General features: G+C 61.7%; 4 protein-coding genes across 4 annotated transcripts; all 4 read right to left on the bottom strand.

Moving 5' to 3' along the window:
- Positions 1–1,482: 1,482 nt before the first annotated feature.
- LBRM_06_0810 (conserved hypothetical protein) lies at positions 1,483–2,199 on the bottom strand (the record flags this gene model as incomplete). Its single annotated transcript, XM_001561965.1, has 1 exon — positions 1,483–2,199. One exon carries the CDS (start codon positions 2,197–2,199, stop codon positions 1,483–1,485), a length of 717 nt encoding a protein of 238 aa, XP_001562015.1.
- Positions 2,200–3,322: 1,123 nt separating this feature from the next.
- Positions 3,323–7,546, bottom strand: LBRM_06_0800 (putative lipin; the record flags this gene model as incomplete). The annotated part of the gene is made up of 1 exon (XM_001561964.2): positions 3,323–7,546. One exon carries the CDS (start codon positions 7,544–7,546, stop codon positions 3,323–3,325), a length of 4,224 nt encoding a protein of 1,407 aa, XP_001562014.1.
- A 1,697-nt stretch (positions 7,547–9,243) lies between these two features.
- Positions 9,244–10,476, bottom strand: LBRM_06_0790 (conserved hypothetical protein; the record flags this gene model as incomplete). The annotated part of the gene is made up of 1 exon (XM_001561963.1): positions 9,244–10,476. The coding sequence occupies one exon, from the start codon at positions 10,474–10,476 to the stop codon at positions 9,244–9,246; it is 1,233 nt and encodes a 410-aa protein (XP_001562013.1).
- A 658-nt stretch (positions 10,477–11,134) lies between these two features.
- LBRM_06_0780 (hypothetical protein, unknown function) lies at positions 11,135–21,937 on the bottom strand (the record flags this gene model as incomplete). Its single annotated transcript, XM_001561962.2, has 1 exon — positions 11,135–21,937. The coding sequence occupies one exon, from the start codon at positions 21,935–21,937 to the stop codon at positions 11,135–11,137; it is 10,803 nt and encodes a 3,600-aa protein (XP_001562012.2).
- Between the last annotated feature and the right edge of the window lie 1,816 nt (positions 21,938–23,753).

Here is a 23,753-nt window from a genome sequence, read left to right as displayed (position 1 = left end):
AACAAAGCAAAGCCGACGAATTCAAAGCGCCCCCCCCCCGATGATCGACCAGGCGTGTGCGTGTGCGTGCGGGTGTGGCTGGGCTGACTGAGAAAACGAAGAGGTGATTGAGGTTGTAGGAGACGTGAGAGATACAAAAGTAGAAAGCGGGCGCCTCTCACTCGCTCTCCACTTCTGTATGTTGCCGTTGTCTGTGTTGGTGCACTCCCGCTCCCTCACACACACACACACACACACACACACGGGGGAGGGGGGCAATCGCCTACAGCGATGTAGGCAAGTGTCTGAATATACACGAAAGCAAATGGGGCAGTCGTGCACGCGCGCACCGACGGTGGTGGGATGAGCGCGAGGGAAGACAAACTCAAAGTGGAGTGTCCCCACACGCACGCGCGCGCGCGACAGAGGCGCAGACGTGAACGCTGACACTCCACTTTATAAAATCACCAAAAGGAGAGAAAAATAGGATTTGCCTGCGACTCTACACTGAGCGTTGCTTCTCGCGCGCTCGCACAGACACGTGTTCCTGTTTAGCGTCAGGTGGGTGAGTGGGTATTGCCTTGAGCGATGATGGTGTCAGCCCATGTGTCCGCCATCCCCCCCCCCAGCGAGCAGAGGATGATGTGGGTGGCCAAGACCCGAAAGATGGGGGAAGAGATGCGTAATGACCCGCACCGAAGAAGCCCAAGTCAGTGTGTGTGTGTGTGTGTGTGTGTGTGGGTGTGTAAGAAGGGAAACGGGGGAAGTGCAGGAGAAGAGAGGAGAAAACAGTGCCACAACAGACAAGGAGAGACATAGGTGTGAGCAGTGAGACACCCGCACAGAGAGGGAGAGAGAAGTGCAAGTATAAAAGCTCACCATGCAGGCGCGTTGTGCGCTCTCGGAGTACAGTGAGGAAGGGGAGGGCAGGGCGGGAGAGGGGAAAATGAAGGGTTGAAGAGGGGGTCGGAAAAGGAAACGAAGAAAAAGGTGCCGCGCACAAATGACCCCGGCTGAGACAGAGACGATTGCCCCTGTCGCTCCCTCTCCCTCGCCTTGCCTGCTCCCTTTTGTGGCTCCGTCAGAGTTGATTTTCGATCGTTTATCGCTGTGCCTTGGCGCCCCTTCTCTGCGGTAGCGCCGAACTTAACACGTTCGCCCTCCGCGTGGCGCCCGCACTGCACGTCGCTTCCCTCTCCCTTCCTCTTCCACCGTCGGACATCAATAGACGCGCTGCGGCATCTTCGTCCGATCTCCTGCACCGCCTTCACATCCGTCTCACCCCCGCTACTCAACGAAACACCGAGCGGTGCAAGACGGCAGAAGAAGAAGGAGGAGAGAGGCGGTTAGCAGAGGAGGAGGCGGGGGGAGGGCGGCCGACTTAAAGACAATGCACATTATCCCGTTCCCTTTCCTTAGTTGGGCCTCTCCGAGTATCGAGCAAGTAAGAGAGAGAGCCACTGAGGCGAAGAAACGCTTTAGCTACTTCAGAACCTGTCCGCCCTACTCGCCCTTGCTCGCTGCTGACGTGGATGACATGGTCTGCTTTAGCAAGCGGCTCACCAGCGTTCCGGTCTCGCCCGCCACCCGCGACACGACGCTGAACATCTGCGCATCGCCGAGGTCGTCATTTTCGCCGCGCGCCAGTGACGCCTCGGCGCTCGCGCCGTTATCCTCCCTCGCCTTTTTCGCAGGCTTCTCAACAGTGGTGGCGGTGATGTCGGCCGAGGCCTCCGCATGTGAACGCTTGCCACCAGGCGCAGTGGTCGCGACAGCACCAGTCGATGCATCAACGGTGGCGGCGGTGGCAATCTTCTTCTGCCGCTCCAGTGTTGCCAGCTCCTGGAGTTTTTTAATATACTCCGTAATGCGCTCGATCTTGAGCACAAGCTGTGGGTCTGTAGAAGTGAACGACGATGGCGATGAGGCTGCCAAGGCGGATGAAGCTGCGCCACCACGACTTCCAGATTCTGTCAATCGCGGCGCCGCGCCGCTCCCGGCTGCCACCTGGCGATGGGTGATCTTGTCCAGCGAGTATAGAGACAGTGTCAACGTAAAGGCAGCAGAGAGGTACAGGCGCGCCTGCTCATCAGCGGTGTAGTACGAGAGAAGCGTATCCTCGTCCAGCTGCCGGAGTGCTGGGAGGAGATCTGCGCGCACCACGTCCAGCCTCTTCGACATCTCCCCCAGCAACGGCTTCACTTCACTGTCTACGTCCATGGCACTTAAGGGGGGGGGGGGATTTGTGTTTTGAGTTCGGAGCGAGACACAGGAAAGGGGGCAGCACAGCCAGCGCCGCCTTCCACGCGTCTTAGTTCGCGTCGTAGAGAGGCAAAGGGACGGGAGGGTGAGACGTTCAGCACCAAAAATGGGCGCCCCACACACACACACACACACACACACGCCTGGAGAGGGAGACAACTGCGAATTCAAAAGAAACAAATATGCGCCGCCCTCGGTGGAAGCTGAGAATAAGCCCCCTGCTGCTGCTGCGGCGGCGGCGGCGGCGGCGGCGGCGGCGGCTGTGATGGGGTGGGAGAGGGACGTCGCTAACAGGAAGTGACAATCCGCAAGACAAGAGAGAGAGAGAGACGGAGAGACGGAGAGCGGGATGCCATGTACACGAATTTAAGAAAGCGAGCGCATTATCTGCCACGTGCATGATGCGCCTCAGTAGCACTCCTCACCATTGCCTGTTTGCCCCACATGGCCTTTCCTGTTCCCTGTGTTGAGCGCACTCGTCTCTGGGCTTCCTCGAAGTGCATCGATGACTTCCGCTGCGGGCATGAAAGAGGGCAGGACGAGCAGGGGTTAGGCGCGGGGTATTGGGGAGACAGAAAACGAGGAGGAGGAGGAGGAGGGGGGCGTGGACGGCGGACTTTTGGGGCGAGATGGCTAATAAAGCGAGCGAGCGCGAGAACGAGGGGGGAGCTGAAATGCGGCTGCTCGGCCTCGCGAGCACAGCGACAACACAGTAAAACGCACCACAATCTCTGGCAAAATCCCTCGCGCGAACGCACACACACGTTCCCTCCGCTCGCCCAACAGCGATATCCGTGGGAGAGACACAGGCACGTGCTGCTCAGACTCGCAGCGGGGAGAACCGAAGGTGAGAGGAAGAGGGGCGAGAGGATGCGGCAGGGAAAAAAGGGGCGAAGACACGGGGTATGAAAAATCAGTGCAAGCCGCCTTCAAGCACGGAAAGAGAGGGATCGGTAAGCCAGCAGAGGGAAGGGAAAGGGAGAAGGCGTCAGGAAGAGTTGCCGGAGGGGGGCGCTGAGGCATCACCGGCAAACTTTGCGCTGAGCCACAGCATTGCTTTCTTCTCCTCTCCTGGTCCGCTTCACTTGTGCAGCGGTGCCAAGGTACCTACTTTTGGCATCGCTGGTGCGTCGTTGCCAGGGAGCGGCGGCGGCTGCGACACGAGTTGCTGTTGATGTTGCTGCTGCTGCTGCGCCATGTAGTAGTCACGCGCATCGGGGTGTGAGAGCGCACGCTGCCTTGCCTCCTCCCGCAGCTGCGCTATTTTTTGCGAAGTCGATGAAAGTGGCAGCTCGACGACGCGGGGGCGACCGAACGAGAAAGCGGCGAAGAACCCGCGGGAGCCGCCGCCTCCGGTGGCGGGCGGCAAAGCCGTGGCAGGCTGCTCCACGGACGGTAGTGGCAGTGATTGCTGCGGAGGTGGTGGCCAGGCCGTATCCGCCTTCGTCTCCGCCACTCCTGTCGAGTCATCGTACAGACTGGTGTCAGCGGCTTGTTTGTCGTCGGGCTCGTTGAGCAACCGCGCCTGCGCCTCTAAGCCGGTCTCAGGTGAAGCCAGCGCCGTCGTCGCCGCTGCCGCGTCTGTGGCAAAGGCCCTCATCTGGCTTTCGTTGACCAAGTCTGTCGACTCAGGCACCGGTGATCTGCTGCCAGAGTGCGACGCTGGGAGCGCAGGAACCGAGCTGCCGCTGCTGTCACCGACGCCCAGTGGCGGTGCTGCTGCGTCGGCCGCACCGTTGACGCCAACTGCTGCTGCTGCCACCGTCAGGGACGCCGCAGTGGAGACTCCTCTCGTTGACGTCATACTTGAAATCGCCGCGTCTCCGGCGGCGCCTCCCCTTCTTGTAGGTGCTGCTGCAGCTAATGGGGCGCGCTTGTTCTGCTCGGTAGAAGCTGCGGCAGCCTTCTTGGGCAACTCGGTGTCATTCACCGCCACTGTGGGCCTCCCCTTTTCGGAGACCCCTTTGGTGTCGTCGCGGGGCGCAGCGACAGAAGACGTCGACGTCGTCGCAGGGGCTGTGATGAGGTCACACGGATCCAGGCGCCAGTACACAAAGGATGAAAACTCGGGGTCGGCTGGCACCTCCTCCTCCTCCTCCTCCGCCAGGAACGTGGCACCGCTGTCGCCGTTGTTCAGCCCAGCAAAGACTGGGTGCCGGCCGTAGTTGTACTTGGCGTGGGGCACGACGCCAGCGCTAGTGCTCGTCTTCACCGCAGGCGACGCAGAGTCTGCCCAGGGAGCACCTGGTTTTTCGGCCGCGGGCAGACGGCTCCAGGACGCTACGGAAGCTGGCGCTGTTGGAAACGGCGGCGCGGAGGCTAACCCAAGAGCCACTGCGGTGGGCGGGGGGCCACCATCCTTGGTGAGTTCCGGCGGCACTCCCGAGCTGGTAGCGAAGCCATCAAGTGCACCCGGGTCAGGCATGCCGACACTCACCGAGTCCACCAGGCTGAACGCTGCGGATGCATGGAAACTCACCCGACCGTCGTCACCCTCGGCTGCCCCAGGCCCAGACGTGTGGTGGGGGGCATCGTGATGCTGATGCTGCAGATGGTAGCTGTAATGGTGCGGTGGCATTGCTGAGGCACCTTCCGCCCCTGACTCGGAGGAGCCGCCGCTTGCCGTCTCGTGGACATCCGAGGAGCCCGACGTCGACGACGCCGCAGAGGAGATCACAGACGCAGAGGAGGACCCGTGTAACAGACTATGCGCGTAGGCGTGTCGGTCGCGTCCCGCAGCTGCTGCTGCTGCTGCCCTAGACGGCGACGTGGCCCACCTTGTGCCCTGGGCTCGCTGCAGATGTCGTGGGGCGCGCAGCACAACGGGGTGGCGTTTCACCGGCGGAAACGTAACGTCGACGAGGTGGCCAAGGTCGCGGTACGTGTGCCGCACCAGGCAGACGTGCAGCACGCTCGAGGGGTCTATAATAAAAATCTTGTGCGTCGGGATTCCCGCTGCGTCGTAGCTGATCACATCGTTGTAGCGGTTGCCAAAGCCAGCGAAGAAGGGCTTTGTGTTGGACGGAAAGGCAGCACACACACTCGTCAGGCACGCGATCTTGAAGACATGCGACTGCTTCGACACCTCTCGAGTGAGGGCAGTGAAGAAGCGGTGCGGGGCTGTCAGCACTGGGCCCATCGGCAGCCGCACCCCCTCCTGCTGCAGGGTGAAGAGATACGACTTTGTTTGACTAATCTGCGACACACTGCGAGCCGTCAGGTACACCATGCGATACCCATTGCGCTCGATCTTGGAGAAGAGGTTGCAGATGCCGGGATGCGTCCAGTCCGCACCTTTGCCCAACATGGCATAGAAGTGGCCGAGCAAGTCGCTCTTCGTGATCGTGCCGTCCACGTCGCTCACGACGAGGCGGTCCGTCCAGTTCCAGAGGAAAATACTGCACGAGATGGAGACGATGTCGCCCTTGTCCTTGCGGGCGAGATAGCGAACCGCGTTGCAGCCCTCCTTGAGGTGCAGCTTCCACAGATCCGCCTCGACCGGAACAAGGGTGCGAGTGAAGTACGGTCCACCACCGGCGCCGCCGACCCTAGGCACCTGCTTCACCGGTCGGCCCTCAACTTCCATGACCGCCTTGGCGGTGCTCACGTCGGTGATACTCGTGTGAAACGCAGCGGCCTTGCCGGCATCCTTGGCACGACTGCTACCCTGGTTCTCTCCGGCCGCTTGTGGTGATGACGATGGTAAAACTGGCGATAGCGGCGGCTTGGTGGAGGCGGTTGCTGCTGGGACGGTCTGGGGCGTCAGGAGAAGTGCCGCACTGGCGTCGCTCGCACAACTGCCCTCCACTGCAGAACATAGCCCACATTCGCTGGGACTCGGTGACCTGGGAAGCATGGCGACAGCGTCACCAGCGGTGGTGCCAAGTGTCATGGAAATATCCGGGAGCGACACACCGCTCGTGACGCTGCTTTCGAAGGACATGCCGCTCAGCAGCGCCACTTCCTCCTCTCTGTAGTGCGCGCCGTAGTCGGTGTCCGTGTCAATCGGGTCGAGGAAGTAGTCATCCTCCTCCACCTTGTAGCTATCTGTGCTCCCCGTTACCGAGGTGGCTGACGACACTGCACTGGCCCTCTGGAGAAGCGCCTGCGACGATGACGGCACGGGGACTGGGCCCACTGGCTCACCTTCTTGCTCCGCGACGGGTTGTGCCGCAAGCTGTTCGGTGGTCTGCACAACAGTCCCATCATCTATAGCCACTGACGTGGTGTCGAACAATCCTTGCACGAATTTGCCATTATCAGCAGCCCTCACACCCGCCTCGTACAAGCAGGGCGACCTATCGGCAGCGTCGACCACAATCCCCACCGCGGGTGCCTCGGGAAGGCGGCTGCCGAGCTCACCTTTGTCGTCATCCCCAGTGCCCAGGTGCCCTTCCTCCCACGCGGCCTTCAGCAGGTACGGGTCATCGCCAAAGCCCATCCTCGACAACCGCTTTCGCGACTTCTCTGCTGCCGCCACGGCTCGAAGGGCAAGCCGAGCCTCTTGAGCGTCGCCAGCCGAGTGGATAGCGCGCGTCTCGATGGTAAGATGCCCGTCATCCGCCGTGTGGAGAAACGGGAGGTTGGAGTCGGTGTCCTGAAGCCCAGGGCTGTGCTTGCCGAACCGTCGTTTGTGGCCCGCATCGCTTGAAAGCGGCCTGGCGCCATTCTCCTCAGCGAGCTGCGGGGAGCCGATGACGGAGTCTTGCAGGCCAGGTGACAGCACCATCGACGGTGATGAAACTCGAAGAGCGGCTGTGCCCTCGCACCTTTCCGAGTCGGCGCGATCCGATCTTGACAAGTGCGGCAGTTCTGGTGGTGACTCCGGGAGGATGGGAAGGTGCTGCAGCTCCACCGCGTCTATCGCCAGCGCCTCTCCCTCCCCGACGGCATTGCCGAAAGAGCCCGTCATGACCACCTCCTCGCCATCACCCTTGGCACCACGGCTCGTACCAGACACCTCCGCCGCAGCAGCAGCGGCAGGCGGCATCCAGCCTTCGGCTTTCTCCGAATGCTTGGCCATCGTCGCACCGTGGCTAGCGTCGCCGAAGACGCCGTAGGTCGGCTGCAGCCAGTAGGCCTCGCCACCTTTGCCGATTTTCATCACGGCAGCTGTCAGCTCGCCGTTCACCTCCACCTGGACGACGCGGCCGACATAGCTCCACATCTGCGCCCGCCCAAAGCGCACATTGAAGGGAGTGCTGTGCAGCGAGCCATCCTTGTGGCGAATCACAATAACATCGTTTGCGCAGCTCGACTGATCAAAGTGGTTGAGGTTGAAGAGCTCACCAAGGGTCGAGATCATCCCTGCAGAGTGGGGCGAAGGATGAAAGTGGAAGAGAAGGAGAAGAGAGAAGCCGAGCTCGCAATGCCAGCACAGTCGCACAGCACTCCTACGCCCTCTGGATGTAGTGAAGACACCTAGGCACGCCAAGAGAGAGCGCGCGAGCCTGCAAGAAGGCACGTCAACAGCACACGAGACTAAACGAGTAAAGCTGCGCAACGCACTGCAAGACACTTGAGCGGCACGCACAGTCACGCGTGCGCGGAGAGGCGTCCCCGAACACGTGTGTGATGGCGCACGCCGCAAGAAGCAGTAGAGACAGGCGAAAAGAAAGAGAGGCAGCGGCAGCGGCAGGAAGCGATGGTGAAGGGCGGGAGTCCAAGGCGAGCAAACAACGAAAGTCCGATGAACTCAGCTGAAAGGGCGGAGAGGCACAAAGACGAGTGTCAGCAGAATGGCGTGCAAAGTCAGCCACTCGTACAGCGGTCGATGGGTGTGCGCAATCCGCGTACGCCCTGCGTGCACGTGCGCAGTCTGTGGGTGTGGGTGTGCCTGTGGGGTGGTCACGGAGAGCACTTATGAGGTCGTAGTCGAAGGCCAATATGTGACTGCTACTGCGACTCCGCCAGCGGGAGGAGGGGTGGGGGGTGAGAGAAGTGGTGAAAGAAGGCAGAGAGAGAGTGACACCGAGGCCATACCCGCAGGGAGTAGAGCGCGACATCTACACAAGAGCGTAGACACGCGTGTATGAGGGGTTTGTGTACTGACGAGAGTGCCGAGCCACCCGTCCAACGCAGCTTCCGGTCGCACTGGGCGGGGACACGAAGGGGGGGCATCGGATAGGGTGGGGGAGGGGGGTGGGACTTCCTCTGAAGGTGCGGAGAGTGGCAATAGCGAGAGAGAAGGGAGAGGGAGGGAGGCAGCTGGCGGTGTTTTGGCGCGACACCCGAGTCATCTCCCCTCTGTGAACGAGCCAAGCCACTTCTACACACATCGCCACAGCTGCTGGAACGCAACGGGAGAAGAGAAGGGGGGAATGAAGAGAGACGCAGCAATGCGCGCGCTTTTAGGCCCTCAAGCACAAGTGCCTACAATCCGCTGGCCCATTAACCCCGCCTTCCGCCTCCACCGACACATGCGCCCGCCTCTCCTCTAGGCTTCCGACATGACACGGCGACAGTGCCATACAGAGAGAGGGGGAAAGGGTGAAGAAGAGGAGGAGCGACAGTCGCTACGCCGTACACCCCGGTCTCTATACTGGGTAATGCAGAGGGCGTTCTTCTCCTCTACCTGGTTTGCTTCACCTTTTCCTTCGCCTGCACCCCTCTCGCCGCCGGCCTTCTCGGATGCTCACCGGAAGCGGCAATCACCGCTCGTAACGCACACGCACGGCCGCGCATGAGGAAAGAGATAGAGAGAGAGCGAGCGAGAGACGGAGAGGGCGAGCGCCAAGGGAGGCGCTAACGATTCACAAACACACGCGTGGCGGAGGCACAGCAGGCGGGCGGCTGCGCACGTCGCCATCGCAACGGGGAAGGAGCAACAAGAACGTCCAATATGCACGGCAAAAGCCTCCCCCCCCCCCCCCCAAACAGAGAGCGGAGGCGATGCTGAGCTGTGAGGCTACGCGGAAGCGCACAGGGGCGGAAATGAGAAGAGAAAGCCTTTTGGGTCACGGGTGCAGGTGCCCCCGGAGTATCAAGGGAGACAGGCGCACCTCAGCTCACGACATGCAACAGCAACCCAAGCACAAGTAGAAGCAAGAGCAGGCACACAACATACATGCAGATCGACGAATCCTCCGTGTCGCGAATGGCGCGGCGGAGGCGGCGGTTCATCTGCATGAGGTGCGCCTCGTTCGCCTCTACAGACGCCTCAGCCTGCTGCAGCAGCGCCTCCTGCACCGCCAGCTCGTCCCGCACCCCAAGCGCGTTCTCCAGGAGTCGGCCAACGCCGTCGCTGAGGCGATCCATAGCCGCGTCGATAAGCGCGTCGTTAGCCTGAACAGAGGCAAAGAACTCGCGAAACTCCGCATCTTCACGGGCGCTGCGGAGCACATGCATTGGCGATACAGTCGACACAGCGGCACCACCGCCGTCTGCGCGTGCCTCACTGCCTTCCTGTGTGCTCACCCACCCGACAGCGCTCCCGCCACTCGGCGCCTGTGCCGAAGGGGGAGAGAACACAGCGGCAGCAGTCACAGATGACGAGACGGCATTGGCGCCTCTGCCGAAGTACGCCATGCTGCCCATCGACTGTTGCGGCTGTGCGGGTCTGTTCAGCTGCAGCACCGGATCGTTCAGAGACGACACTACATGAATGCGAAACACTTCACGATACCACCGCTTCGCCCGCTCTACGTGCGGCAGGGCGCGCTGCCACTCAAGTGCCTCCAGCGCTGCGGACGGAGTCGGTGTGACGGCAGCGGAGGACGTAACTGCCGGTGCCGTAGCAGCGGCCGTGGAGGCGAGTCGTGCAGCTTCACGCTGAAGCTGCTGAAGGTGCTGATGCGCACGCCTTGCCTGCTGCCTCCTACGAGCAAGCTCCTGCTCTAGCAGAGCAGTATCGGTGGACCGCGACGACCCTGAGCGCACTTCACGTCGGCAGAGCAGCTTTGTGTGCTCGTCATCGTCCTCGCCCACAACATCTTCAGTCTCCTTCTCCTCCCTCGAGCGAGTGACGCTACCACTGGGTCCACGTCCCAACGCGTCCTCCAGCTCCTCGACATCGCGCAGGGCTTCTCGCAATTCTGCAACGCATTCGAGGCAGCAGTACTCGGCCTGCTTGTACGGCGTCAACTTTGCCAGTTGCTGCTGCTTGGCTGCCTCGGCAGCGCGGCGCTGCTCAGCGGTGACTCCGGCGTGGTGGCCGCCGCCACCGCTGGAGGCGGTCGCCGTGTCACTCGCCAAGCGTAGTTGAATCTGTTCGAGTGTTCGGATGGCGCGCTTCATCGCGCAGCACGACCGTACGCACGGCGGAAATGCAAAAGGCTGGAGGAATAGGCGCGCGCACAGAGAGAGAGAGAACAAATTGGCCGATGGACGTGAAACGAGGGAGGGAGGGAGGGAGGGGGGCGGACAGCACAAGAGAACGAGTACAGGGGAGGAGAGACGGGAAACATGGGGAGTGATAAGGGGTGCAGACAGCTCAGAGGAATGCCAAGAGCAAGGTGGCGTGTTCTTATTGTTTTCGTGAGGTCAGGTGCACAGGGGGGATGATGCAGGCGCGCCTACACATCATGTGAACCCCAACCCTCACAGTTGGTGCGTTCTGAGGAAATTCGCCGACATCGGCCGCCATTACCACCATCCTTAGAAGCAGCAGCAGGACCTCTCCGGAGGTATTTGCGCGCTTGCCTACTCGGCTGCTTGGGGACGCGTCAACACCGCCCCCGTATTCTCCCAACGCTCTTTTCGCACCGCCTCGCCTGCCGCTCTACCACCCCCTCTCTGTTGGCGCTGCTGCTACGACGGATGTCACCGATGTTGTGCCACCAGTCGCTCTTTGTTGTTTTTCTGGCGCCAGTCACCAAATCTGTGAAAGTCACGCGAAGAAGTCACAAGCCGAGGCGCACAGAGTCTTGTCGGTGAAAAAGCCCAGCGCACACACTCACACCGCCGAGCGCTCCACTAGCCGCAGCACGAGGCATAAATGTGACCTTCCTTGCAACCGCTCTGCGGCGGCGACGGCGTTGACCCACTGAGCAACTGTCACGGGTGCCACCGACTGCGCGTGGACGCTCACGTCGCCGTCAAGAGCAGCTGCCTCGTCACAAGAGCCACCAGTTCCATCGTCATCCTCATCGTCAGCGTCAGCGTTGTCGCCTCGCTCACCGCCTGTAGGGGCGCTGGAGCCCTCGATGCCAACACGGATGGCGCGCGCGACAGCCACTGACACGTACGACATCGACACATCGAGAGGTTCATCTCCCAGCAGCCTGTCGTGCGTAGGCCTCCGGTGCGTTTTTCTCCACTCCGCCGCTTCGTTATCAGCCTGCTGAGTCGACTGGGCATGAGGCGGTACCGCCACCGCTGGCGCCGCCCGAATGCACGGAGTGTGCAGCCGCGTGATGAGCCAGAGAAGCTCGTGAAGAGTGAAGCGCTCTACATCATTCGCGACGAGCACTGCCACGTTTGCCAGCAGGCGCCGCGCCTCGAGATGCACCTCGTGGAGCAGCTGTGGCGTAGTCGCGTCGGTGCTGGCGGTGCCAGTCAACGTTGTTGCTGAGATGGAGAGCTTGAGAAGCGCGAGCGCCACCTGCATCAGCTCGCCTGTGGAGGCACTCGGCAGTAACTCCGCCATCGTGTCCATCACAACTCGTATTTGTAGGCCACGAAGCGAAGGCGACACATCCGTGCCCTCCTTCATTCCATCCTGTGCACCCTGTGGTGGCGATGCCGCCGATGTCGCCGACATCAGCAGCAGCAGCAGCTGCGCGAGGTCATTGCAGCGGAGAAGTTGGAGTCGGTGACGAGCACTACGCTCCAGATCAGACATGCATCTATTCATCCTAGATTGCCCTGCTGCGGATGCTACTTCTTCCCCGGACGCTCCTGCAGAGTCCTTCGAGGCAACGCCACTGTCCGACGCATGCGAACGCTGGAGTGCGCCAGCCGTGCTATCGTCGCCACCGAAGATACACCTGAGCATCTCTCGCTGCAGCTGCTGCGACTTCTGGCGCCAAAAATTAGCCTCACATGCGCCCTCCGACGCCACCGTGCCGTCACGCCACATCGCGCCGCTCAGCCTGTGCGCGCGATAACGCTGCTCCATCTCTTGCACCGAAGCTAACACACCGGCGCGACGCAGCAGGACGAGCCGCCGACGCTTGCGCTCGTCGACCGTCGCTGCACTACTCGTTGTGCTGGCCGAATGAATGGAGGACACCGAGAGGGCAGAGCAGGGGCGGGCCAGCCCCAGCACCACCGTCGTGGCGAAGCCACTCAAGGGCGTAGCGGGATCGCTGCTGCCGTCAACGAAGACGCTACTGTCAGCACCATACTCCAACCAGCGAGCTTGCTCTACGACCTCGACGGAGTCACGGATGATGCCCTGGGCTGCGGAGGCGCCCAAACGGCTCGCTGCTTCAGCTGAGCCGTCCTCACACATCGGGATCGCCAGCTGCCCGCCGGCGGCGCTATCGTCTTCACTGCAGACGTTTTGCTCATTCAAAGGGTAAATGTTCAGTGCGTCGCGTAAGTTCATCATCAACAACGGTTGTACACCATCCACTCTGTCCGCTGCCTGCCAGTGCTGGCGTGTGTGCTGCAGGGTGGCGCTAATAGCGTTGTGCAGCACATCATGTGCATCATCCACACGACTCACCAAGGCTGCCTCTGCGAGTGATGCTGACTGAGCGACCAGCGTCTCTACTAGTGCACCCGTCGCCAGCGCGGGCTGGCGCATCCACCACTCCAGTCGCACCTGCCGTTGCGAGATGCCCGGATCCACCTGACGCACTACGCGCATAAACTCGGCAATCGGCCTCCAGTCAAGCACGAGCGGCTGTGCTGCCACCTTGTCTGAGTCGCCAAGCCATCTGTTCACGTCGCTGTCCTGCACAGTGGTCTTCGTAGCGACGAAACCCATCGTCGTCGTACCGCCTCCACCGCTGCTCCCAAGGGCACTCAGGTCGTCCCTTGCCACCGCTGCACCTGCGCTAGCACCAAGCGAGGCCCTCTCTTGCCCCTCACCACTATCGCCGATGTCGCTCACCTCAGCCAAGCCATCCTCTCCAATGTCAAGTACCGGCGCGGCGTCTTCAGGAGCGCCACCTCTGGTAGCCCCTACCACTGCTCTCGTTGCCTTCATAGCCTCAACAGCCGTCTGTTTGTAAACGCCAAGGGGAATATCTTCCGCTGCCCCGCCTTGATACGTGGAGGCCTCCGTCACGCGCCGCTGCCACGCCGCCTCTCGCTCAAGTACCGCCACGAAGTCTGTGTGCCGCGTACTCGCCAGCTGATCGATCACATTGCAAGCTGCCTTAAGCCACGGTTGCACTGCCTCGTCGGTCAGCACGGACCCAGGAGAAGCATAACAGTGCACCACCTCATACGACGTCAACGCTGCGGGCGAGGGAGTGTCTTTGGCTGCGCCACTTGGCTCAGCGATGCTCGCTGGCCCTTTGTCCGCTTTAGAGAGCTGGCAATCATCGGCGTGCGGCGTACTTCGCAGTGTAGCGCCTACGGCGCGTGTCAGGCCCTCTGCATCCCTGCGTAAGGTGGTGAGGTTGTCGCCCGAGCAGGTGCGCTGCCGCGCCACCACGCGTAGTAGCTCCGTCGTCACCACCAACAGCACCATCGGCCCCATCGCCTCCGCCACGAGACACTCAATCGACTCCAGATCCAGCGAAAGGAGGAGAGACGCCAACGAGCTGCGAACTTCATTCCACTTCGCAGTCGAGCGATCTCGCGCTGTGTCCGCTGTGTGGGTCTCACCTCTCGTCACCACCGGCGACCGCAAACGTCTGCTGGACACCTGAAGTGAGTATCCGCGGTACCTAGGCCAACAGACATTGCGATGAAGCAGGGACCGCCAACACTGAACCGGCAACAGGCGAAGCAGCAGCACGGATTGGTGCGTGGCTGGGAAGCGCATCCTCCCGATGGTGTCCTCGGTGATGGTGACGCCGTACTTGTTGAGGCTGTCGTGACGAGCAGGCGTAGCGGCAGTAGGAGGGGGGGTGGAGAACTTGGGGAGGGTCGCCAAGGGCGTTGCGACATACCCACTCCCGCAGCGAGGCGGCCTATTTGTGGCAGCAGGGAAGATGTCCCTCTCCACCCTCAGCACGGGTGGCAATAGTTGAGACAAGAGTATCCACTCCAGCAACCTCGCCAGTCGCGGGCTCTCCTGCACCACCGTCAGCTGCATTACCTGAACAACTGTGAATGCAGACACGCACTGCAGCGGGTGGCGCGAGCGGGCCAGAGAGAGGAGCTCGAAAAGTGAACTGCGAAGGAAGATGAGTGCAGAACGCTGTGCTCTGCCGATGCGCGCCAACGGTGTACGTTGCGGTGTGGCGGGTGTGGTGGCCACGGTCGAATCAGCATCCTCGTCACCTCCTGCTCCTCCGCTCGGGGCCCACACCCTTGACGAGGCCTGCGCATAGCTGGCCACCATCAGCAGCGCTGCCATCGTTGCTGCAATGCTCTCTGAAAGTCGCTGTGAAGTCTGCAAGCCTCCAGCAACGGACGGGCGAGTGGACTGGATGTGGCCTTTTTCGCGCATCCGCGTGCTGCCTAGCCCCGTCTGTGAGCCAGCGAGCGCCTTACGATAAAAGTGCCCACTCCCTGCACTTGCTACTTCACGCCGGCTGTTGACAGCGCCACCACCACCGCCGCCGCCGTCGTCATGCTGATCTCTTCCACCCTCACCGGACCACGCTGCTCCAGTGAACACGGTCTGAATAACGACGAGCAACAGCTTCGGGTCCATCTGGCTTAAAGCCTCCAGCATCAACGGCACATAGCACAGCTTTGCCACTCCAGCCATCGGCTCTCCGGTGATGGAGGCGCAAATAATGAAGGGCTGAAACAACTCAAGTGCGCTCCTGTGCGAGCAGCTTAACGAATGATGTGTTCGCTCCTGCTGCTCGTGGTGCTGCAACCGCGGCATCGACAGCGACTGCGGCGCGGAGACGCGCTGCTGACGATGCTCTCCCAGGCCTCTGACTACGGTGTTAAGGCACTGCAGAAAGAACACTACCGATCGTGGGTGAAGAGCCGCGGCGTTGACTGAGATCCAGTGCATCTCTCGCGACTTGACCGTGATGCTCTTGGCGAGGCCATAGTGAGCTGTACGGTACACGGTTTGAAGCACCTCCGGCACGCTCCGAAGCAGTGGAGATGATGCTCCGGGGTCGTTGTCACCCTTAAAGCTGTCACTAGTGTCGCGCATTGCAGCAGCAGCATCCAACTCAGCCAGCGACGCCTTCACAAAGCTGCTGCAGTGGGCGAAGAGGCTCGGCCACTGGGACGTCGATACTGTCGTCGATGACGATGACAGACCCGAGGAAGTGACGTGGGAAGCATGTGGGTCAGCCAGCCACAGTAGGTGGAGCAGCTCCACCAGCTCTTCTGCGGTGCAGCTGTGGTGGTGCACAAGTCGCTTGAAGAAACGGAAGAGGGTGTCGACGTAGCGCTGCCGCAGGCCGTGTGGTAACTCCGCTCGTTGCACCGGCACAGTTGCCCACGCCTTCCGTCCTACCGTCGCCGCATCAATGTGTTCCGGTGCTGAAGCACCTATAGATGTAGCCGTGATGCGTTTCTCATCGTCGGCCGCAGTATGGGCAGTGCGCAGCTCATAGTAGAGCACGGCCTCGGGTGCAGTAGACAGCAGGACCGGGTGCGACAGGAACAGCTGCCGGACAATGTGCAGGAGGACGTGAAATGAGTCGCACTGAAATGGCAGGGCGTGGAGAGCAGCTTCGAGCGTCGCCGTGTGCGGCGCTGCGGATGGGCCACTGGGATAGAACGCTGTCGTGCTTCCGTCGCTGCTGACCTTAGCGCCACCCGTGGTGGCTCCCGAGGAGAAGCCGGTGGCAAGTCCATGCGAAGACGACTGCGGCGGCCACACATGTGCAGCAAGCTCAGCAGCAGGCTCGCTGTAAGCATCTTCCAGAGACAGGAAGTCGTCCAACATGGGCGCTGGCGTCGGAGGTGGCCGCGGCGGCGCAGCCGAAGTCCTATCGACTGCCATGGCGGACGCGGCGGAGTTGGAGACGTTCTGACGTGCTTCCAGCTTCGCGTAAAATGGCAGTAGCGCCCACTCAAAGAGGTCAAAGCTCTGGCGGCCCATGCCTGAGCGCCACGACGCTGCCGATGGCACGGCGGTAGCATCAGCAGCGGCAATGGCGCGGTCAGCCATCGGCAGTCGCTTTGCGCTGATCTCCTGCAGCAGAAGTGTCTCAGTCCACGAGGTCGGGGGTGACAGTGGCAGCGCGCCTTCTACTTTCACCTCCGCGTGCGCGCGCCGTGTGACCCACCACAGCATCCTCGATACTTCTCCGGCAATTTTCTGCAGCGACGCCTCGCGCAAACTCGCTCCCAACTCACGAAACAGCTGCCGATGGATAAGCTCGTTGACCGATGCACCCGCTTCCGCTGTCACCGACACGGCCATATTTGCCAGGCACGGCAGGAGCCCTTCCGCCAGCACCGCCAGCTGCAGCAATACCCGCAAGTCAGTTGCTACGCTTTCACGCTTCATGGGCGCGGCGTCATCCATGCCGCTAACGAGCGTGTCATGTGCGATCGCCATCAGCCGCGGTCGCAGCGCATCTTCGCAGTGTGCCAAACAGCAGTCCACTGCCAGCGACATGAACACCAGACCCGATGACCGAGTCCCACCTCCACCCTCGCGCACTCGCTCACCCGCGACAGGAGGCTTCTCCGCCGGTTTGGGCGTCGCGACATGCGAGCCGAGCGCTCGCGTGGGCGACGAAGCAGCCCCCCACTGACTCGCGACGCTAGTAAGGCTCAGGTACAGCGTCACGAGGGCCTCCAGTGACACCACTGTAGGTGGCTCAGCACCAGCTGAAGCCTCAGCGACGGTGTCGAACAGTAATCGGTAAGCCATCCGCAAGATGAGCTCTACATTGTGAACGTTCAGGGACTCTGGCCCTGAGTAACACGCCCTACTGCCAGGTGAGGCGCCATCAACACGGCGCTCCGCTTCCGCCAGCAGCGTCATAGCTCGAAGTATCGGCGGAAGGGCTGTCAGTGGCAGTCGCGCGCTCTCATCGGATGACCTTGAGTAGGCGGGCTCCCACAGCAAGTCTGCCATCCATTCAAAGCTGTGGCATGTCGGTGTGCCGGGAAAGCGTTTCAATTTTCGAGCCCCCTGAGCGCCTTGATGGGGAGCGGGTCGGAGGGTAAACAATGACGCGGTACCGCCTGGACCATCAGTGTGCGGACCCGCTGCGCTTGTCGTCGTCGACGACGGCGGTGATTCCAACACACAACCGCTCCTACTGATCCGGCGCAGCGTGAAGCGGAGAAGTGGTAGCTTGCCACCACCGTGACGAGAGTCCGTGACAACCGTCTCTAGCAGCTTACGAACATCGGTCTCCTCGTACAGAGTACGAGTATCCTCATTGTCTGCCGTCAGGAGTCGCAGCTCGTGGGGCTCGACGCGCGCATTCAAACTCATCATTGTTTGCGGCGATAAGCATTCACTAAGGCGGCCCGGCAGGCTCGAGCTGGCGGTGTGGTGATGCTTTGGCCCAGCGCTGTCCTCCAGACTGCCGCTCAGCGATAAAAGCTCCGGTACCGCCATGCTGGTCAACTCCAACTCCATCACAGCCGTCACGAGCGGCGCGAAAGCGTCATTCGGGATTGCGCGCCACATAAAATCGCTTCTCAGATACTCACAGATAAACGGGCGCGCCGCCGTAGCGCAGCCGACACCGTTCAGCACCGCCATGTACGACTCCACGCGCTCGCTCGTCTGGTACACCCTTAGCAGCTCATCCGGCGTGCTCGTGCGCTCGGCACCCCCAACATTCATTCCCATTTGCCGCAGTACGTAGAGGGGCATTGGCAGTACGTCACGAACCCCATCCGGGGCCGCCGTAGCGTCACCGGCGACATGCGGCACGGACACCCGCAGTTGTGTGTATGGGTAGGTGTAGGTGTTAAATCCTAAGAATCCCTTCGCACGCGCGCGCCCGAAAGGGACGCTGGACGTGGCGGTCAGGCGCTGCCTTGCTCGCCTAGGAAAAGATTGCCACATCGCCCGCCCGCGCTCTCGAGACCAGAAACTCTCCGCGATCGGGGTGAAAAAGTGCAACACGGCCATCCCAGCTGCCGGTGGTGCACGGAAGACGGCGCACGACCCCTTTGCATGGGATACCGCAGTACCGACAGTACCAGTCACTGACGTTGTGCCGGCTGCTCGGGCAACCGTGTCACGACTCTGACCCGAGGTTGCCGCGGCAGATAACAACAACTCTCCACCACTGGACGCTGTGGCGGCCGTTGCAGCAGCGACACCACCGCTGCCCCTCACGCCGTCGCCGCTTGCGCCACCAAAGCCTACATTGGTGGTATCGCTGAGGGAGCACGTCGAGGCTGCAGCGGTCACGTCGGCATGCTGCATCGGCCACTGGGATAACACTCGATCGAGAATGCTGGTGAGGCGCGCAAATGTGTCAAAGTTTACCCTCTCCATGTAGCAGCCGCTCGAGTATGCCAGGCGGCACAGCTGCTGAACGAACGGCGACGACGGCGTCGCAAGACTGTCACTTGGGGGCAGAAGCGTACCTCGGACTCGCCGAAGAACCATCGTGTCCAGTGGCACCGGTGTCGCCCCTGTACTCAGTGAGGCGGCAGTGGGCGGAGACAAAGCAGGGTGCAAACTAGCCATTGTTGCTGCTGCTGCTGCTGCAGTTGACGCGCTTTCTTCTGGATTGGTGTGGGTCGGCTCCGATGTCGTCACGCGAGCGAAAAGCGCCAACACTGCGGGGAGCTGGTACGTCCGGCAAAGTGGTGCCCAGTACACACCGAGGAGGAGGAGCCTCGAGACGGCGGCAGCGAGCGCCGACACGTCTTCCTCGACCAATGCGCTGACCTCCGCCGCTGTCGCTGGACTTACAGAGCTGGTGTTGCCGGTTGCGCACCTCACCACATCACGGGCGCCGGTGTCGTCTGCTGCAGCTGTCAGGAAGAGATGGAAAGAGTAGTCGTGGAGGCATAAGCTGAGAATAGGCAAAAAACCATCGACGTTGAAGTTTCCGAAGGCTTTGAACGACAGTGGCGCCGTCGTCGTCGTGTGCGGTGCTCCGCTGCTTCTCGTCGTACTGTCTTGGCCCTTGCTACCATCGCTGTGCTCCTTGTGTCCGGCCGCCGGCGACGGCGCCGTAGCCGAGAACGCACGCGGTGATCGCGCAGGAGAGGGTGCTGCAGGCCTACCAAACCTCAATGTGGACGATGACGACGACGACAGGAATCGACCGCTGCTGCCGTCACTGGGTGACCGGGAAACCCCAGCGCCTGTCACGGAGTGCGGCGGCACAAACGGTGGTGGGGAATCGATTTGTATCGCGTAACCGTCCATCGCATACGGCCGCACACCTCCAGATGCGATCGACTCCAGCGCACCAGTGTGGGGCCCGCCAGCCGCATCCAGCCGTGCGGCAACAGCCTCAATCGTGATGCGGAATGAACGCAGCGGAATCGCCGGTTGGCGCTGCGGACTCCTCGGCGGTGGCGGTGCGCCAACAGATCCCGCAGCGGGCAGTAACCCGCGCGACCGCTCTCGTCCGCATGGGGGATGGTCGGCAGATGGCCCCACATCACCGCTCAGGCCGCTGACGATCCCGAGAGACCTCGGTCCCACGGGGGTGTACGCATCAGGGCTGTGCTCGTTCAAGTCGAAGTGAACCTCGTCGCCGCAGCGCACGACGCCGTGCAGGCCGATCGCCCGGTGCAGTACCGCCGAGAGCAGCGAAAACGATTCAAGGTCAGAGCGCGAAATGTTAGGCAAGTACGCGCGATCGTCCAGTGCGCCCGGGCTGGGAGCGTGCTGATATAGACGTGAAGCAGCTGGTGCTGCTGCTGCTGCTGCTGTGTCAGCGGCCACCGTTGCCGCCGCCACAGTGCTCTGAGTTGCTGCACGGAGGTTGTTGTCGCGCCACTGCTCAACGGCGTGGCAGTAGTGAACAAACTCGCCGTAGAGTAGCGGCAATAACTTATCGGCAAGGTAGCGCTCAAGATTCACAAAGGAGCTCGCATGCTGGGGCATGAGCGTGGCAGCTCCGTGCGGTCCCAATGATGCGGGTGTGGGCACTTTGCCGTCGCCATCCATGCCAGAAACACGGGTATCACCGCGCTTTGGCCCCACGCTCGCTGCCACAGCGGCAGCAGCACCACCACCACCATCACAGCCACCGAGTCCGCCAGCAGATGCCGCGCCATTTTGCTTTGCGCGTAAGCGCAGGGCGGACCGCATTGCCACCGGCCGCAGCACCTCGCGTGTCAGGCGACTCTGCCGACGATTCCGGTCCAGCGTCCTCATCAGCGCGAGCGCTAGCTGTGCCTTGTCCTTAAGGGCACTCGCTAGAGTGCGCGTGAGGCTGCTCGGGGTGGCGCCCAACGTCGTGGGCAGCGGTTGCCGGGCATCGGCGCAGTCCTTCCCTTCTACGGACGCAAGGTAGAGCAGCGCCGCTCGCGCAATCCACAGGTGACGCACCTCGACATTAAGCCTGTTGCACATCAGTAGCACTGCCTCCGCAAGCGGCTCCGTCCACGGCACGGTCCCCGTGCCGCACACCCTGTACCACTTGGGCACATCGGCGCTGACCGGAGACGCCTCGTGCGTGCTTTGACGAGACGCACGCGGCAGAGATTGAGGAGGGAAAGAAGGGTGGGCGAACGTCATCGCGTGGCGGATTCCGCGCGCAGTGTCGGCACTTTGACTGTCCGCCCCCGATTCCGGGTCACTTCGCTTGACTGTGGCGTCGCTCCCTGATACTGTTGTCGACGTCACCCCAGCAGGGGCTGCTGTTGCCGCCATGGCCCCCGTCAGCAGATCCGCCTCCGGCACCGGCGGCATTGTCATTAGCGACGGCAGGATTTGACGCATAAACACCAGAGCAGCTCGACCCGTTATACTCACGAGATGTGTACCGGTGCGGTTCACACTAACTACGCGGCGAAGAGTAAGGAGGTAGCTGCAAATGGACTCCGGTGTGGCAGTGTCTCGCGTCGGTGGGGCGGGAAGGCGGAGGGCTTCAAGAACGTTAAACTCAGAGTCCGAGGCCGATTCGCGTTTCCCCGCTGACTGGGACACCCGCTGTAAGGGTGCGGCAGCGGACAGGGACTGGTCTGTGGGCCGGCGGTGTTCGCCACTGGCGTCACTCAGCTGACGACCCTGTGAATTGCCCTTCTCCTCTCGTTGTTCGGCGCTGGTCTCGACAGCCGCACTGCTTGCTACCGCTCGCTTTGCCTGTCGCTTGCGGGGACCCACTCCCCTCGGCGTCGAGCCCGCTTCCGCTGCTGCTGCTGGTGTGATCGGCGCAGAAAAATGGCTGTCACTGCCGTTGTAGCCCGGTGGTGTGGGCTCAGCAAACGCCGGCGGCGACGACGCAGTGTGCAGTGTGCTCTGCTGGGTGACGAGGTGCACGGCACCAACGAGCCGGAAGGGCTGCCGCCACCGATTGGAAAGCGGAAAGCTCGATTGCCGTGGCACTGTGGTAACGCTTCGGCCTCGGCTAAGGGCACAACATCTCGCCTGCGCCGCTGCGTCTGCCCGTTGCGGGGTCTTCGCTGGCAAAGCGGCAGCAGTGCAACAGACCAGCATGCCCTGCGCCACCAGAGATGACGCGTAGGGAAAAGTGCAACGTGTCCTAGACAGCCAAGACACTGGTGAGAGCCCCGGCTCGGCATGGCCACGGCGCGAAGCACGACGCTGCATTCCGCTACCCTCCTCCTCTCCCTCTTGACCCCCTTTTACGCTCCTCCCCCGCTGCCCAGTGCCGCGAGTCCGTTACTAAGAGGGCGCACCAAAAAGCGCGCAGGGGGTTGGGCAGAGAGAAAGCAAAGATGAAGGCGAAGTGTGAAGGGAAGGGAAGGGGAGGGAGGGAGTGGGGTGGGGTGAGGTGGTGGGTAAAGGAGTGTCGCGCCAACCAGTCACTCACGCGCTCACACACAGCACGACACGCTGCGTGCACGCGAGTGAGGGGTAACAACGGGAAAAGGGAAAAGACACCGACGCGCGAGGAGAGTCGACCCAACGACAGCGCCAAGCACCTCCGTCACGGTAAGCCGCCACCCGCTCGTGCCACTCTCCCCAACCCTGCGCGGCAGGACTGACAAGATGATGGGTTGTATGTACACCTGTGTTGCTGTGCTCGTCAGTCATGCGCATGGCTGTGCACCTCCTCTCCGCCTCCTTTTATGCGGCACTTACACGTTCGTTTCTTGGCGCTACGTTAGGCGTACGCTTTAGTGGCGCATTGGGAGGAGGTGGAGGCCAGCCGAGCGCGTCAACGAGCGGCACACAAAGAGAAAAGAGACTACGCACAGACGATCGTGTCGGTGGTGGCGCTGTTAGTAAGGGGAGTGGGGTGGGGTGGGGTGGGGAATGTTTGTTTTTCACTGTTGCTTTGCGTCGCCGCGATGGGCGTTGATGGGGAGGAGGGGGAGGAGGAGGTGGTGGTGGTGGAGAGCGGCACGCGTGGTGAATGTGTAGAGAGGACGGGGCGGGTGTGTCGCGAGACGAGAGAAGGGAGGCAAGAGGGGTGAGCAGAGGCAGCGAGGGTGAGGAAAAACAGAGAGAGAGGGAGGGTGGGTGGATGGGAGGGATGAAGAGGCAGCAGGGGCAAGGGCGCACCACGGCGGCGGGGTTGCGTACACAAGCACATGGGAGGATCTCAACACACACATACCTCGCCGCTGCCGCCGCCCCCCCCCCGTATGCATCCCCTTCTTTCTCTCTCCCTCTCCCTCTCTCTTGCGTGGTCTTGTCTGAAATGTTGTTGCCGGTCTCGCCCTTTCAGTTTGATTGATGAGTACTCACACACACACACACACACACACACACACACACGAACGCTCCAGCGAGACGAGAGAAAGGGGAGGGGGGAAAAACGAGGAGGAAGGGAAGGAGAGGAGGAGACGGCCTGGCACATCAGGCCTATACATTGTGAGATCATCGAGCACACGCCAAAAATGCAAAGGCCGACGCACCCCCACCACTACCCAACGCAGCAGTGGCTATGGAATGAACGAGAGGGAGCAGAAGGCGAAGTGCACACCGGCGTGGAGGCGGGAAGGCGGGCGGGGGATAAATAAGTAAACGAGAGAGTCGATTGAGGACAAATATCTACATCAACGTCGGGCAAAGCGAGGGGGGGCCGACACGCGTCTCGTGCGCCGCTGCCTGCGTAAGTGTTTACCGTACAAAAGGCCATTGGTGGGAGAGAGGAGGAGAGAGGCAGCCAGGCGGACGTCGCCCCTCTCCTCCTCTCTCCCTTCGCTTTCCTTCGCCAATCGCATCTGCCTGCCCCCCCCCCTCCCTCACCCTTCGCTTCTGTCGGACACCAATACCAACTTGGAGGGGAACTGTAAAGAGAGAGGGAGAGGGGGAGTACAGACGGTGTTCAAGTCCCATGTAGGGGGGGAGAGAGAGAGAGGAAAAGGTAAGAAGGGGAAGTCGCTGCGTGTGCGTGCGTGGGGTGTAAGTTGGTCCACCTCACCCTCTACATCGATAGCGCAACTCATTTACCTAC

The sequence above is a fragment of the Leishmania braziliensis genome, chromosome 6, assembly GCF_000002845.2.
Source record: "Leishmania braziliensis MHOM/BR/75/M2904 complete genome, chromosome 6".
Lineage (NCBI taxonomy): Eukaryota > Euglenozoa > Kinetoplastea > Trypanosomatida > Trypanosomatidae > Leishmania > Leishmania braziliensis.
Note: the sequence above shows the minus strand (reverse complement) of the source record. Positions and strands in the feature narration are given on the sequence as shown.